This window comes from Haliotis cracherodii, unplaced genomic scaffold (assembly GCF_022045235.1).
Source record: "Haliotis cracherodii isolate W230 unplaced genomic scaffold, xgHalCrac1.p SCAF_9, whole genome shotgun sequence".
NCBI classification, from domain to species: Eukaryota; Metazoa; Mollusca; class Gastropoda; order Lepetellida; family Haliotidae; genus Haliotis; species Haliotis cracherodii.
The window spans coordinates 21394013-21409989 of record NW_027266343.1 but is presented as its reverse complement, the minus strand read 5'-3'; the positions used below and the strand labels follow the sequence as shown (position 1 = coordinate 21409989).

The following is a 15977-nucleotide window of genomic DNA, read 5'->3' as shown; positions in this document are numbered from 1 at the left end:
GATCGAGCATAATATGTTATGGCGAATGGGTTTTTGACCTTTGTGAAAGAATGTGACTGCTAGAACAGAACAGAGTAATCTTGCTTATACTAGAAATACCAGTCACCATCAGCTTTGGTGTGAACTACGATTTGGTATATTGTAGCATTGTGCAGAGCCTGAATCAAATCTAAGCTTGAGTAAGTCCGAGTGGTGCTCATGAATTGTCGAAGCTTCTACAAAATGACCAGCGTTGAACTCCTTTGGGAGAACCCACATTCCTCTTTTTACCCGTTTCTTTATTGGATGAATTGCGTCAATGGACATAGCCTGTCACCATATGATTTGGTCTCGGGCATAGCTAATCGCATGATACGCGAATGATTCAATCGAGAAATTCACAACAAGTCATCCCGTTTACATTGTTCTTGACAGTGGTTATTCGTCTCACACGAAAACCAGAATTACTCTCTGTCGCTTGTATCACTCAATTAGCTATCACACAAGCAGGTTGGGGCATACTGATGCACACAGTTGAAAATACACTGTATTCAAAGATAAACACTGCACTGGGCTTTCTTTTGGATCAGCCCGGAAGGAGGACGATTCAGGGTCAAATTTCAAAACGAGGCTCCTGTTTGGGAAATCCCCTTACTTAGAAAATGGCGACGGTTTCACTGGAGAAGAAAACACTGTAGGATGTATTTTGAGCGGTGTAATCAGTGTGGGACATATGAAATAAGCACATGGATGGGGAGGAAATCATCATTGTCTCGTGTTCAGACAGTAGTGACTTCGAGGTTGTTTCGGTCAGTAGTGATGAGGCAGAAACAATCGCAAAGTCGGAAGCGGGAAAAATCTTGGCCAAACTTACTGGAACTTGTCGAAGTAAATCTGCACAGAAAAGGAAAAAACGAATGCAAGGAAAATCTCAACAAATCAAACCGTTATCGGTGAGTAGCTATATTAAGTTGGGGGTAGCTATATTAAGTTGGGGGTATGACACGTTGATGGTACATATTATCATGGCGGTAAGCATAGAATGTGTGTGAAGATATAGTAACTATTGTGTTTAGATAGCCAAACACTTCTTACAAACACTTCCGTCTATTTCGACAGTACTTATCCACACGAACTAGGACGAGGTAGGGTTGTGTACTTGTCTACTACTCGACAAACTTATTCCACATGAATCTGCATGATGGGAACACCGAAACAAGGAACTCCATACAGGTTATTCAGTAAGCTGGCAAAGTAAAGAATGTACTGTGTCACATACCAGTTACTTATAGGGTCATATTCTACACAGTCTCATTCACAAGTACCATATTCTGTAAATCTGGAAAGTTATGCGAGCAGGACAGTACTGACGCACACTCGCAATAGTTTCATGACACAGTTTTTTTGCAGACCAACAACTGAACAAGAAACAAAAGATGTAAGGAGGCATATCTTTTTGTAATTAACTTTCATATGTTGTTAAACAAGCTAGTGCATCATTCAACAAATAATCCCTCACATCCTGTGTTTCCCTAATTACAAATTGTCACCTAGTGTCAACCGTCGAATTAGCATGATTAGTCTAGGTTCACTAACCTGCCGGGACAGTGGGGTAACCTTGTGTTTAAAACATTCGCTCGTCACGCCAAACCTTGTGTTTAAAACATTCGCTCGTCACGCCAAAGGCATGCGTTCAATTCCCTACATGGGTACAATGTGTAAAGCCCATTTCTGGTGTCCCCCACTGTGGAATATTGCTAAAAGCAGCATAAAACCATACCTACTCGCTCAGTACTAACCTGCTACATCTTGTCAACACTGAGTAATCTTGACAAACACAGCCAGTCTATTCTGTTATGAACTACAACACATGTATCTATACTTTACAAATCACTGACTGACACTGAGGTACCATTTCATCATGACTACTTATCAAATATGAAACCTGCAAGAGTAGCGTTGATTTTGGTAGTCTTAACAGGGTTTCGCAAAACTTTCCAGACTCAGTTAAGGCTATTGGTTTTCAATATATTTGCACTTCCTTGCGTTAAGTTTATTGAGTATTTTTAGATCAATGTGTTGATCATTTTATAATATAATCAGAATGTTGTTTCGGGTAATTTCCATCTCTGAACTTCTCATGTTGCCTCATGGTTTTTGCTCTTTTGTGCATTATTCACTGCAGTAGATGTATATCATGTACATGATGCCTGCATTCAATCAGTAAGGAACTGACCATTTGATATTTAGGGGAGTAGGGTATGGGGTACTGTCCCCGAACAAATTCAGGCTCACATAGTTTTAAATAAAAAGTCTGTTTATTTTAAAAGTATCTTGTGTTGTGGCTGTAGCTGAAAAGAATATCTAATACTGTTACAAAATCCCAGCCCGAAAAGTAATTGGGTAATGGTTATATAATGATTGCACATTCAGCTTATTTTGAGCTCAGCATTCAAACCATTATCGGTGAGTAACCATATTAAGTTGGGTGTATCATGGCAGTAAGCATAGAATGTGTGTGAAGATTTCATTCCCATTCCTTCAGTGTTACTTGTATCGGTCCCAGTTGCCTAGGTTTGTCAGATTGTCATGCTTGCTGAGATAGATTGTTTCATTTGCTTTGATGTCAAGTAAGATGCAGAATGACTTGTGGAAACATCGACATAATCACAAGATTTGCTGATGTGCCCAACCTGCCCAAATAGTGACACTTTCTTTATGTGTCATTGTCTGTTTGATATACTAAGATCTTTGGTATTCTTATGCTATGCTTGACTGCTAGTCAATTGAGCTTATGTCTTGGCCTGCTTGTCTGGCTCTTGCCACACCAGCATCTGGACATGCCTTCATCTCCTCCGAAAGCACTGGACACTTTTAGCTGTAACCTCACATGATATAGCTGCCAAATTAGGCAAATATTCATGGACATTGCTCATACATTTTTGTTGATTGTTAAACTGTATAGAAACTTGATCATGTTTGGTTGGTACATGTTGTCGTGGAACCCAACACCTGTGCTACATTTTTCACAATGTTTTTGAGGCTTCACTTAAATATATTTTGCTTTTATGGAGGTTTAAATGTAAACTGTGTGCACACTGTGTAAATCCACTTAGAAGAAAAACAGAAACATATCCAAGTGAAATCTAGAAAATGATCAAGTCAACAATGATAATAAATCCACTATCTGCTTTAATCATAAGCAGAAAAAGAAAGTGTAGACAACGACTTGAAAACAGTGACATTGTTCAGCATCAGCTCACCATTAATGCTACACAAAAATAATTGCTTAAACCATTACTGTGGTATTACTTTCATTGCTGATAGATTCTTTTCATCAGCATGATTTGTACACAAGTATTTGACTGTTTTCTCCTCATGGTGGTATTGCTGTTCTATTGGACAAGTGGTTTATGTAAAATATATACATATAATAGACAAGAAATAATTGGTTCCTCTGGATCTCCACTAGATTAATGGACAAGTGTTTGTGTCTAGTGTTGATGATGATATTGTTGAGTTCTACGAAACTATTACTATTAGTATATAACTAGCATCAGTATCTTGTGTCATCATTGTCAGCAGATTGTAGACATTGCAGAGTGATTACTCACAGTTATGTGTAAGTAATAGACCAGTATAACTTTGTTAGTTGTGTCAGCTTGCTCCAGGTAGGGATTGAAAGTGTTCGAAGAAAGTGTTAAGCATAATATGATCAAGGATATTGTACACGAATTGTGGACTAGGAGCAAGACGCCTGTCCCTTTAGACATGTTTAGACTGCTGGCTAACTTCAGATGTTTGTAATCTTCACTTTGCCTTATCAGCTGTACTGAGATTGGGCCTGTGAACATATGATAAGTCCTACAGATAGCTGTGTGTAGCCCAGGTGTACCATGATTACAGCTGTTGACTTCTACCTGTGTTGGTGCTATCTCTGCCGTGTTAGGATACAGTACAAATATCACCCTTCTCACCCACTCAGTGTGCAAGCGATTCTGCTGTTTCTAGCATGTCTCATCCCAATATCCCACTGTTTAATTCTATTTGTTTTACACCAGCTGTGTTATAGAATGTAGTTTTACAATTAAGTATACTGTTATTGGGTAATTTAAGTTAAATTATCTTTAATGCTGCACACTGCAAATATTCCAGCTATGTAATTTTTGCCTGTAAATAATCGAGTCTGGACCATACAATCTAGTGATCGATATTGTGAACAACAACCTGTATCATTGGGGTATCATGACACATAATCCACCAAATACTGAGTCCGTTTTGTTATCTCTTACGACCAGCATTAGTTGATTGGGACCTATTCTAACAGGGATTCCCTTCGGGGCTTGGTGGTAGTATAATTACTATTGTAATAAGTATTTTTCTAAAGAAGCAATGCTCTAGTTCAGTGTTCATTCCAGAATTTGATTGACAAGGGCCCTACGAGCCCCTAACATTTTAAGAGATGCTTCATTTTATTTAAAAGATGATCGTGCACAAAAATAGTTTACTGAATTGCATTTGCAAAAGTTTCTAGAACCTTCAGTTGTCATCTTCGTTTTTGTGCTTTACACATGATATAGTGCAATCAAAGAATTATCAGAACAGTAACCATTGTTACCGTTGTGGTTATTAACATCTTGTTCATTGTCGGCACTATTAATTATACCTGTAACATGAACATTTCTATTTTCTATTGTATTTATGCAGGCCTCAAAGTTGCGACTAACACAGTCGCCAATTCGACCTAAATTGAAATTTGTCTACTCTCTAAAATTCAGTAGTAGTCAACATGGTCAAATGACTACCTTGAAAAATATCTTGTGGCAACTTAATTCTATTGCTACACACATGTAGACACAAAAATAAACATGTCTGCTACTGATTGTACTTGCCAATAATTCCTCCTAAAGTCAACAATGAACCGAAATGCATACATTTTTATGCAATTAGTATTATATTTTAGTTGATAGTTTATTGGATAAATAGAGGATTAACCACTGTGTTCGGTTGTTACCAAAAAATCTACACACGAGTGATAAATCTGTCACGATTAGAACGAGGCTTTGCCGAGTTCTAATTGTGGCAGATTAATCACGAGTGTGTAGATATTTCGGTAACAACCGAGCACAGTGGTTAATCCTTTTTCTCCCTTAACAATACGCCATAAAAAGTCAAACTCGTAGTTGAAGATTTCCTGTGTTTAGTAACCACTCGGGATTCCCCCCAGCCTCGTTTTCGAATATGTTCAGTAAGACAACTGCACCATAAACAGGTAAAAAGGATCTAGCGAAGTCAACTCACACGAGTTTTCCCGTGACAGACAAGCCACTTGTTAACATTCACGTTATGATTTTTGTTAACTATTAAAAGCAGATGGGAGTAACCTTCTGAGAATTAGTAATGAGATTTGATATTTGTTAATGGTTTTGGATTACTCGGCCCATAACTTTATTTGCATTCGTCTGGCCATGATTATCATTCTCAATGCGCAACACTAAATAGGCCCACCTTTTTAGTGTATGTAAATACGTTATTCGTATATTTGTTCGCTAGAAACAAATGTTATTAACCCAATTAAGAGGAAATTAAATATTATCTTAAATATTGTGAAATATTGTTAACGAAAACAAGGGCCCAAGGAACTGTCAGCAGGATTGATCTGGCAAGATTCTCTAAATACCAACTCAGGCAACTGATCAGCTGATTAAATCTTCTCAAATCCATCAATGGATTGTAATATTTTTGGACGAACTTTCCTCTTTAAAACTAATTTTACAGTGAATAATTAAATATGTAAAATGATGGATTATTTCATGTCATCTTTTTTCTTTCTTTTTTTGTTCCTGAACATGGTGAGCACATGTGTTATTATTAAAAATAAAAAAACCAAACTTATTCAATGGACAATTTTTCTTTTGAACATGATATTTAACATCATGACACCAAAAATGTTACGAAATGAGTCATCTAATTTCCCCATATTTGTGAATGACAAGAAACAATGTGAATTTGACAAGCACAGTAATTTATTGTGTGTGAAACAATAAATACATAGGATATATGTAAACAATAAATTATCATTTCAGTAGTTCTACAAATATTTGCATTTTAATACCCTTGTAATTTTACATTGTTATTTTACTGCAACAGTTACCTCCAAACTTAATTCTTTTGTTATTTTATCAGATTAGAAGTTAAGACTTACTGATAATAGGTAATTTAAAATTAACTTTTTCCTCTTTTTATCTTCATGAAAACAAGACATAATAATAAATATGTATTTTAGTGACCTGTTCACATGTGATTTTTTGTGTGTAAAAAGTATTAAAATTAAAATTAGACATTTCTAGTGTAAAGAAATGAGGTTTATGGTAAAATGTTATAGGAGGACCTTTTGTTGGTCATTTCTTCATCACCCATAAATTTCAGTTTTTCTTTACTTACCATGTTCTGAAAATTTACACATTAGAAAAATTTAAGGTCTCGGATTAAAATAGCGACACAGCTTTATACTCCCAGGCAGCCAATTAGATTATGTCAAAAAAAATAAACCACTGTAAACCTTGTAATGGGAGAATAATAAATAAAAATACATTTCTTATTTTGTCATATGTCCAGTTTAACAGCCCAAGAAATGCTAAATAATTATCAATAAAATTAAGCTAGCTATGCATATTGGGGCTTTTTATATGCTATGATAATATAACAATTGCATTATTAAAGAAATGTTTTTTTCAGTAAACATGGTAAATAATAAATCTTTAGTTTAAAGAATATACTTGAGACAAACCTAATTCTACATGTCTTAATACTCTGTATTGTCTGTTAATTCTGAAAATAATCAACTGTGATATTGAGTTTCTACCTTAAACTAATAATATGAAATTCATTTTGAGATTATTTCATCCTATCTAAAAAACAAAATCTATTTTAAGATGCATAAATGTACATCATTGTTGAAAAAAAAAGAATATTGTTTTTGAAATAAATACCTAATAAGGTTGATTGATGCCCACCATCTTTATCTTCATCATTTTGTCTGCTCCCTATAAGAAATCAAAATAGTTAAGTATAAATACATATATTACTTTCTTGAGTTTATATAGATTTAGGTATGACTTAATACATTCAAGTTTAAACGGGGTAATGTTGTTTTTTCATAATGAGTTTCTTAATTGTCCTGAGATAGTATGTTTAAATAATTGAAGTCTTCATGTTTAAAAAACACCAAATAACTATAGGCCAAAATACATTAATTATATTGATCTGGATAAGCTCCACCCGTTAAAGGGGGAAGCAACTGCTGTGGTCGCAAAACATCTTGGTCATGAGATGTACAGTCCGTTCGGCAAAGATAGATTGTTTCCTGCATTGAAATTGAGTATTGCTTTAGATCCAAATTATCTGAGTGTTTATTTTCTTAAGATATGAAATTTAAGTCTCGATTATTTTAATATAACCATGATAACTTTGAAACATGTTTTTGATCGATCGGCTCTAGATCAACACTTCGTTATGTTATAATAACATGACATTTCTTTTGTGGTTGATAGTTATTTTTAAAAAGAATACCAAACAATATGGTTTGTTTCACTATTTCATCGGTATTTTTACATGAATTAGTTAACTGTTTCATTAGCTTTGTTATTAGCCTTGAAAACGCCCAGTAAAAAATGTACCGGAGTTGCTCACCTGGTCCCGTTATATCTAGTGGTGTAACGATACAGCGATACACTATTGTATCCCCATGCACAGCCCACAATACGATGCATCGATTGGAAAGCATGTATAGCAATACATACGATATTTTCATAACACAGTTTTACTTAATGAGTTTTGATGTTTTTCCCCCATGGAAAGACATTACTGTGCACGTAACACCGAAAATACCATGTCAACAAATCAATACTGAAGTTCTCAAATTATTCATGTAATTACACTGCCTGGCTATAAAAAAGTGTTCTTTGTAAATCTGGACTTACGTTTGTAACTTATTTCATTAATTTTATTCAAAATTCCTTTTAATATTGTTTTAATTAATTTCAGCGAAATCGTGTGTGAAGCGATCGGAAGATCGCACAACTCACCGTTATTAACAGCAACCACGGTCAGATTACCGCTATTGACGCCTTGAAACGAACTTTAGTTGACAGAGAATGGATATATATATATCATAAATGCCATACTTTGATTCGTTAAAAGTCATATTTGTTTTTGTTGGACGATTCTATGTCAACACGTAATTCTAGCGATCACGCGATCACGTGCACGGGAGCCTTGACGGTGAGTGGTCAGATTGGTTCCATGTAAAAAATAATAACCGGCAATAGCGATCAGCTGCTTCGCTTAGGGTTATTATTATTTTAATTATGTTTAGTAAAAGCTGCATCTAAATTAACCAGATATTGGAATATATTATTCCTGGAAAGAAAATAGTTTCAGATACAACTTTTGCCGATCCTTGCATTGAAATCCTGTAAAGTTATATCATTGAGTGTGTCTTGACCGAATCAACGGTAGATTCCAAGAAAACGTGTGTACAGCTGATTGCTGTGTCCGGCTTAGTTTACAAGAAAATACACAAGGTAATCTTAATCCCTGGATATAAAACAATGCCTAGCTGAACAAAAAATACAATTTAAACGGTAAATCAACATGTCTGGTGATTTTTTATCTCAAATTTCAAATTTGTACTGACGAAGTTTCTCATCACCCGTTCGGTTGCCGGACTTCGCTGAAGGGGTACGGTGTAATTTTTTTCTGCGCATAATATTCAAATTTCTTTTTTCCTCCAAAATATTGAACCCGCTAGAGGGGGTGCGCATTATACATGGGTGCGCACTATACTCAAGAAAATACGGTTCTTTTAAACATGAAATACGTTTAACAATTTCAAAGCCAGTTTTTTGTTTCAGTTAAACATACTGTATTGCTGACAATTTGCTATAACAGTAAATAAACACCTTATATCTTCTTCAACTGTACTTGTCACATCTTTTAGAGAGCAGAAAGACATCAACTTGGCTTAGCTTGAACCAGTGAACACTGTATCGTGATACGTATCGTATTGTGACCCTCCTGTATCGTTACACCTCTAGCTATATCGATGCAGTATCTCACTTTGGTTACCCTCTTTTCATTCTGCAACTGAATCTGGTACATAGGGGAGCCGAAATTCTTTGATATATCTCCACCTTTAACAGTGACACCCCTTCTTCCCCCACAAATTTTCTCTCGGTCACCAACTTTTGGAGATGGACCCATTGGCATTACGGTAATGTTTAGCCAGCTGGGGACTTCCTGTACTAGACGACCTCGGTTATCCCCGATCCGAAAATAGTGCCGTCAATTATTTTTAGCCTGCCAATCAAAACGCAATGACACAACTCTCCACTCTCAGCCAGCCAATCAGATTGGGTGAAAAAAAATAAACCACTGCTGGCGATTGAAGATCAAGCCCTGTTATGGGAGAAGCAAGGATATACCTGTATACATGGTATAACCTAGTAACATAAGTTGCATTAATGTTCGAGTCACAAAACTCAACTACAGCATGTACAGTTGCCACTAATATACAATTACAAAGACTAGTGCTATAACTTGTACATATAATAGTAGTTATTTGATAAAAGATAATTTCAAATGCTTTTGGCTAGCAACAATATTGGCTTGACTTCTTGATTTTACCGCTGGCTACCTGGAAAAAAATACTTGTAGCCATATGGCTACTTGGTAAAAATTTAAACTTTGAGGCCTGTTATGTAAAACCAAATCAGATCAAAAAGGAAATCCTTTCATTCAGTTTATTTCTCAATAAATAGGCCAATGCAGCCGTTTTGTTCAGTGTTATTATGAAAATAAAAGTGCACCTGAAGAGCCATATGAGTGCTGTGCTGCAAGGGCACTGTGCGGAATGAACACTGCTAGTTAAGGATATGTTTAATAAATGGTAGTAGGGCCAGTAACGGGGAGTGTAGATGTAAGCATGGCAAGTTACGGGTTAATTACTTGTCAGTCTGTCAGATGTCTAGGTGATAGTTACAAAGTACTTCCAATGAAGAAGGGTATATTGGGGAGTAATGGGGGTTGAAACGGTCGTTTTCATACCACAATACGATACACAATGCTTTTTTTCTGTACCGATACAAGACAATACACTTGTTAAAGTAATAACTTACTACTCAGTTAATGACACCCCCACTCCAGCCTTCTTGTCAGTCAAATATTGCAAATGTTTTGTAATTAGCTTTTCAAGTTCACTACTAAAAACAGCCGCAACAAACATGTGTCTATAGCTAGCTTTTCCTTTGGAACCGACTCTACGAAATTTCTACGTTTTTGTCGTAAATATGTGTATTTGTGATATGTATCGTATTGATACATATCATATCGTCACCTTTGTATCGTATCCTGACCTTGTTTTATCGTTTCACCTCTAGTGTGGAATGTAGAAATATGGAGGTTCGACATTGGAAGATAAAATATTTAGTGTTATCAGTTATCAGAGGTGTGAATTAAAGTAACCATTGTGATCCTCATGTCCGTGTTTATGCTTGTGTGGAAACTTTGAAATATGATCATTTTACTGTATGAAGACAAACATGGCAAGCTGAAATTCATCATGTGATCATAGTCAAAGCAAACAGGATGTAGTAAGTGAAATGAATAGTTCATCTTTTACTGATCATAATCATGATAGCTGAAGTGTAACCGCAATTCTCAAAAATATGACACCATACCCTTTTATCCAGCAACCATATTATATATATAAAGAATTGGTTCCTTTTTTATGATTTCTAGTACTTTCATGGGATTCATGACAAACTATTTATTAGATCTGAAGTAAATACTTTTTATCGTGCAGAGCTATAGACAGGGCTATAGATAAGCTTCAGGTTACATAGTATTGACGTATTTTGCCCAGGGGTTTGATTTTGATTGGGTATCCACAAGTTTTAGAGGGTATTAACATTTATTTTTATCCACCTGTTTCTTGACATTTGGGTTTTTAACTTAAAACCTGTTTCGTAACAAACACTGTTAATCATTAACAATGATTAAACACTATGTGAATAGTAGCATACCCCTCTTTGGCTGGTTGTAGCTGCCTCTCCAGGAAGCCACTTTTTGTTTGCAAAACCTATCACTGTAAGAAAGACGCTATTGCTTTAATCACCAATCAGCGACTGTTTTAAGATACAGCATGTACATTGACTAGGCATGATGTGCTTTTTAGCTGCCATCTATCCGTATGGTTGTCGCAGAAGCTTTTCTGAATGTATCTAACAGTAAGTGAATTTGACGATTGGCTGATACACAATTATTTTATCTAACAGTTGTAATCTACACAATCGTTACTAAATTTTATTTTAATAGCGTATTTATAGTTTTTGTTGCATATTTGATATGCTATAATTTCATTTGTCTGTGTATTTCAGTTTATTAAATGCATATTTTACACAAATACGCATCTCAAGCTCTGATCGTGCATTTGAATGAAAATAATTTGTCAATAACTGTTTTATTCAGAATGACAGTGAAATGTATGGACTCAGTCCAAAAATACACAGTTAGATTTATGACCTTTTTGGTGGTGTGTAGAGACAAAGATGATGTTGCTAGACACCCTGTTTAGTAAACATGGTAAAAGACGCCAGTTTTGTTATTTTCACCTGAATTGTATGATGGTATGCAAGGCTTCTAAAGCCCTTGGATTGTACTATTAAAGTACTGTTGGAAATGCTAGAAAACTGCTTTTTGTCTGTTAAAAAAGGATATAATTTTTCACAGACTGTTGTTATTGAAATATCAAGTAACTACTGATCGCCCTACCTGTGGTTTGAATTATTTCAGTCACAAGGAGTCCTATAGACAAGTTTACAGGATACAAATTCGACGAAAACAGGAAGTCCAATGATGACAGTCTGAAACTGACTATAGAATTATGCACATGTGACTCCGTTAAAATGATAATAATGTAGTCTTCATAAAATATCTAATCCACACGCAAAAATCATTTTGAGAATATTCTAGATGTGCATCTTCTAAAATGACAAAATGACACTGCGTTTGTTTTGTTAACATTGCTCCCATGATGCACTTGCATAGCCATAACCATATGGTACACGATATGGAGTCTGTACTGGAAAATGTATACAATTTCTTTACACTTTTGAGAAATAGAGGGAAACCATTTATGAATTTAGATAGGGTGAATTACCGAACTGCCCAAGCTATTGGGTTTTCAATTCATACCGTCAAGTCTACGGTATGGTAAGTAAACAAAACAGGTACAGGGGTTCAGTCCCAAAAACAAAACTGGGAAGTAAAAGGATATTAGACAGCTTTGATACAGGGTGATTAGGCGTATAGTGTACAAGTTTTATGAGCAGAAGATAACCCTTGACTTGTAGTAGAATTTGGGAGAAATTAAAGATACAATAAATGTTTCCCGGACTGCACTAACTATTGCTCTCAAAGAGATGGGATTTCGATACACTGCTCGTGGCGATGACCAAGCACTTTTTGGAGGGAAAAATTTCATCTTGTCTATGAGGTCACATTATCTCCAAACCATTCATAACTATCACAGTCAGGGCATCCAGATTATTTACCTTGATGAATCATTCCACTGACTACATGTGGCTACATGATGGTACCATCAGGTGAAGGTAATCGTGTCATTGTTTTGCACACTGCAACCCATGACATGGGTCTTATTGATGGATGTGTGCTAGTTTATGAGGCAAAAAAGAAAACTGGTGATTTTCATAAGGAAATTATAGGAGGTGATGTGTCCATAGACTGGTTGAAGCTTCAGCTACTGCCCATTTTAAACGCCAGTGCTATTGTCATGGATAACGCCATACAGGAATATATGACATTGTCGACTTCAGACCATCTGAAACAAAAGTTCAACTCATGGTGAAAATCTGGTTGAATAAGAAACCAGTATTAATGTACAGGACATACATGCTGGCAGCACAACACGAATACGTTGTCTTACGTACGCCAGTCAGACATTGTGAGCTCAACCCTGTTGTGCCCATCTTGGCTTAGTGTAACAGGTTCGTAGCAAGACAGAAACACAACATTCAAAAGTACAGATTCATATACGTCATCAGCGGAGATAAATGCTACTCAAGAAACCATCTGTAGAACAACAAATACTTCTGGATTCCAAAACTGCAACCTTCCAGTACTCATCCCGTTTCATAGCTCTTAACTAGTTCGTCATGTTTCCAAGCAAATATAATGCAGTACATATCCTAAATTGCTACCCCATTGACACATGTAAATTAAGTACAATAACAGCAATATTTTGAGACCACCCTTAACTCGGTGACATTTGCACCTGGGATAATGCGCGGGGCGGTGTTAGGTCATCACCTCGGGACAGGTGACTGATATTTTAATTTGATATTTCATTGCTTAGTCTCAATCTGGATAACAGAAACCACATTTTCATCCGCCTAGGTGATCAATAATTGCCCATTTCCAGGTGTGCTGATAAGTAACCTCTGGAGTCTGTAAACCTCCCCGACAAAAATTATAGAAACCAGAGGTTCTTCATATAATCATGAAACCTCTGTATATTAGAAAACACTGAGGGTGAAATGTGACCACAAAACAGCGGTAGAAACTAACAGTTTTAGTCCACTAGTCCTTTAATGATAACATAGAGCAAACCTCTTAAAAATGGCAAATTTCTACTAGTCCTTTTGATACCTTAACTACTTGGCAGTTTGGCAAGAACTACAGGACTAGTGCCAATTTCTATCACTGCAAAAGGCATCATGCCACCATCTATCATGTTGTTTTTCAATGTGAGCAAAAAATCAGTGGAATCAGGAATTATATGAGTAACTTAAGCAGTATCAGTGTGAGGGGACTTTGCCACTGCCACATTAACTCACTCATTACTGTTATATAGCAGAGTACTTTATTGTTAAACAATGATTGTAACTGTGTTACATTGTTACTGCTGAGATTCAGTAGAAGTTCAGTGCATTGTATTAGAACAATGATTAGTTGTCAGGAATGTAGTACTATTTGATGTAAGCAGTGGTCAGGAAGTTATATTTTGATGCTCGATTATCAGTAAATTTCCAGAATAGCATGGATGGATGGATGGAAGTCAAGCATTATAGAAACATATGGAATATTCTGTGATGTTCTGTGATGTCACGCATGTAGAAAGTGCTGGGAGCTGGCTAGATTGTATTAGTGGAGCGGGCATGTTCCTGTCTCATCTCACTTTTTCGTCTGACATTACATGAAGATCACCCTTCCTGTGAAGATCACTTATCACCTCGAATTCCAATCCAAAGCTTGACCACTGTTCTGGATAGGTAACAATATTATCACTGAACTTTTGGATATCACTACTGCCATCATATTTTATATTTGATACTGCCATTGGCTGCCACTCTGTCACATACTGCCATTGGCTGCCACTCTGTCACATACTGCCATTGTAATTGCTGTGCAGTAATTTGTATTGATTTGTAAACCTTGTTAATTGTGTCATACAATTGTTGATTCTATACCATTTGTTGGTTGGTTGTTGGTTTCACACTAAATCCTTTTACGTTAATACAAGTCACTTATGTGGCATCACATCCAGACCATGTGTTTGATTAAATTACTTGATATCTTTACATGTTTGGGTAAGAATTCCTGTGATGAAAGTTGTTTTCCCATGCTAGGAATTGTGTCTTACAAAGGCCGTGAACTGTAGCCGAGACCCTGGGTTTGCTGGTCATGGGCTAAGGGAAAATCAGCTATTATGACCTTCTCAACCCATAACCAGCGATAAGACATACACTGTAGTTGTAAAGGTGAAATTTTAAGGTATTCATTTTTCTTCTTAAAGCTTCAGTTGTTGAATAAAAGGTTCCAGTTGAGTTCATGTCCGAGTCTGAAAGTAGTCAGAGCAGAAGCTGATCAGTTTGTTGAAGCAAGACAAACAGGTGGTGACTGCTATTGAGTACTGACTGCGAGCCTCCAGGAAGAGACACATGGACTTCCCTGACTGATGATGTGGGGCTCTCTCACTGGCTGCTGCAGTCTCAGTCAATACTGTCTCCGATAGCATGCCACACTGCAGCAGCAGCAGCAGCAGCCTGTCATACAATAGTATATCAGCATGTGCCTGGCAGGGGCTGAAGTGCACTTGAAGTGATGATAACATGGTTACAGTTCTACACACTGATGAACAATCTCTCTGCTGTTTTGTCATGGAGGACTGTCTCATCATGTCAAGATGTTACAGCAGCAGCAGCCAGGTGGCTGTGTCATGTGTCCACTGCTAGTGGTATTGTTATCAGTAAGCAGCATGCTCACAGGCAGATTGTAGGAGAGACAATGCAAGTAAGGATATTTGTCAAGCTTCACAGGGCACTTTGAAAAGTCTGTCATGTTGTACCTGGGTAGTGAAGATAGCAGTGTCCAAAGGCAAGTATTATCTTACATAGACAATATATTCTTGACATTCACTAATTTTTATGTGAAAAACATCTTTTGATGGATTACTGTTTACATAATTCTGATGAACCCGTACACAATTCACTCTGCAGTTGGACACAACAGTTTGATAATATGCAACATGAAATTAAATGTTGTGTGATCCATGTGTAAATGACAGCTAGTTGGAGGGCTTCATGGCCTCAGTGAGAAATGATCAGTTCCACAGACACCACATGCCATTTTCTCATTTATTCAAGTATTTTTAGTTGATCTTGAACATGTTGAAAGTGTGATATGTTGATACGAACGATATTGCATGTAAACTTCAGTTCATTCAGGTTTTGTAGCCTGAGATCGGAAATGAATATGATGCTCGCTGTCTGACCTATGTATATGCAGCCATCAGTCATATAGTGCAGTAAGACAGCTATTTTCTGTGCTAGCACGGTGCAGATAAAGCTGGACCACAGTATGGCAGTCCTCAACAGTCACCTTCTCATCTTTGTCCACACCAGGGTACTCACCCCCAA

The 15977-nt window shown here is 36.6% G+C and overlaps 1 protein-coding gene across 3 annotated transcripts in view; it reads left to right on the top strand.

Annotated features, from left to right (window-relative positions):
- LOC139452112 (SUMO-interacting motif-containing protein 1-like) overlaps nt 1-15977 on the top strand; it is a 38240-nt gene that overhangs the window by 1870 nt on the left and 20393 nt on the right. Inside the window, exon 1 of one of the 3 annotated variants that reach the window (XM_071233433.1) lies at nt 650-932. The exons of the other annotated variants lie outside the window; for them this stretch is intronic. Within the exon in view, the coding sequence (XP_071089534.1) occupies nt 726-932 (207 nt within the window). The 5' untranslated portion in view covers nt 650-725. Of the gene's footprint in view, nt 1-649; nt 933-15977 lie in introns of those variants that run through there. 3 annotated transcript variants of the gene reach the window in all.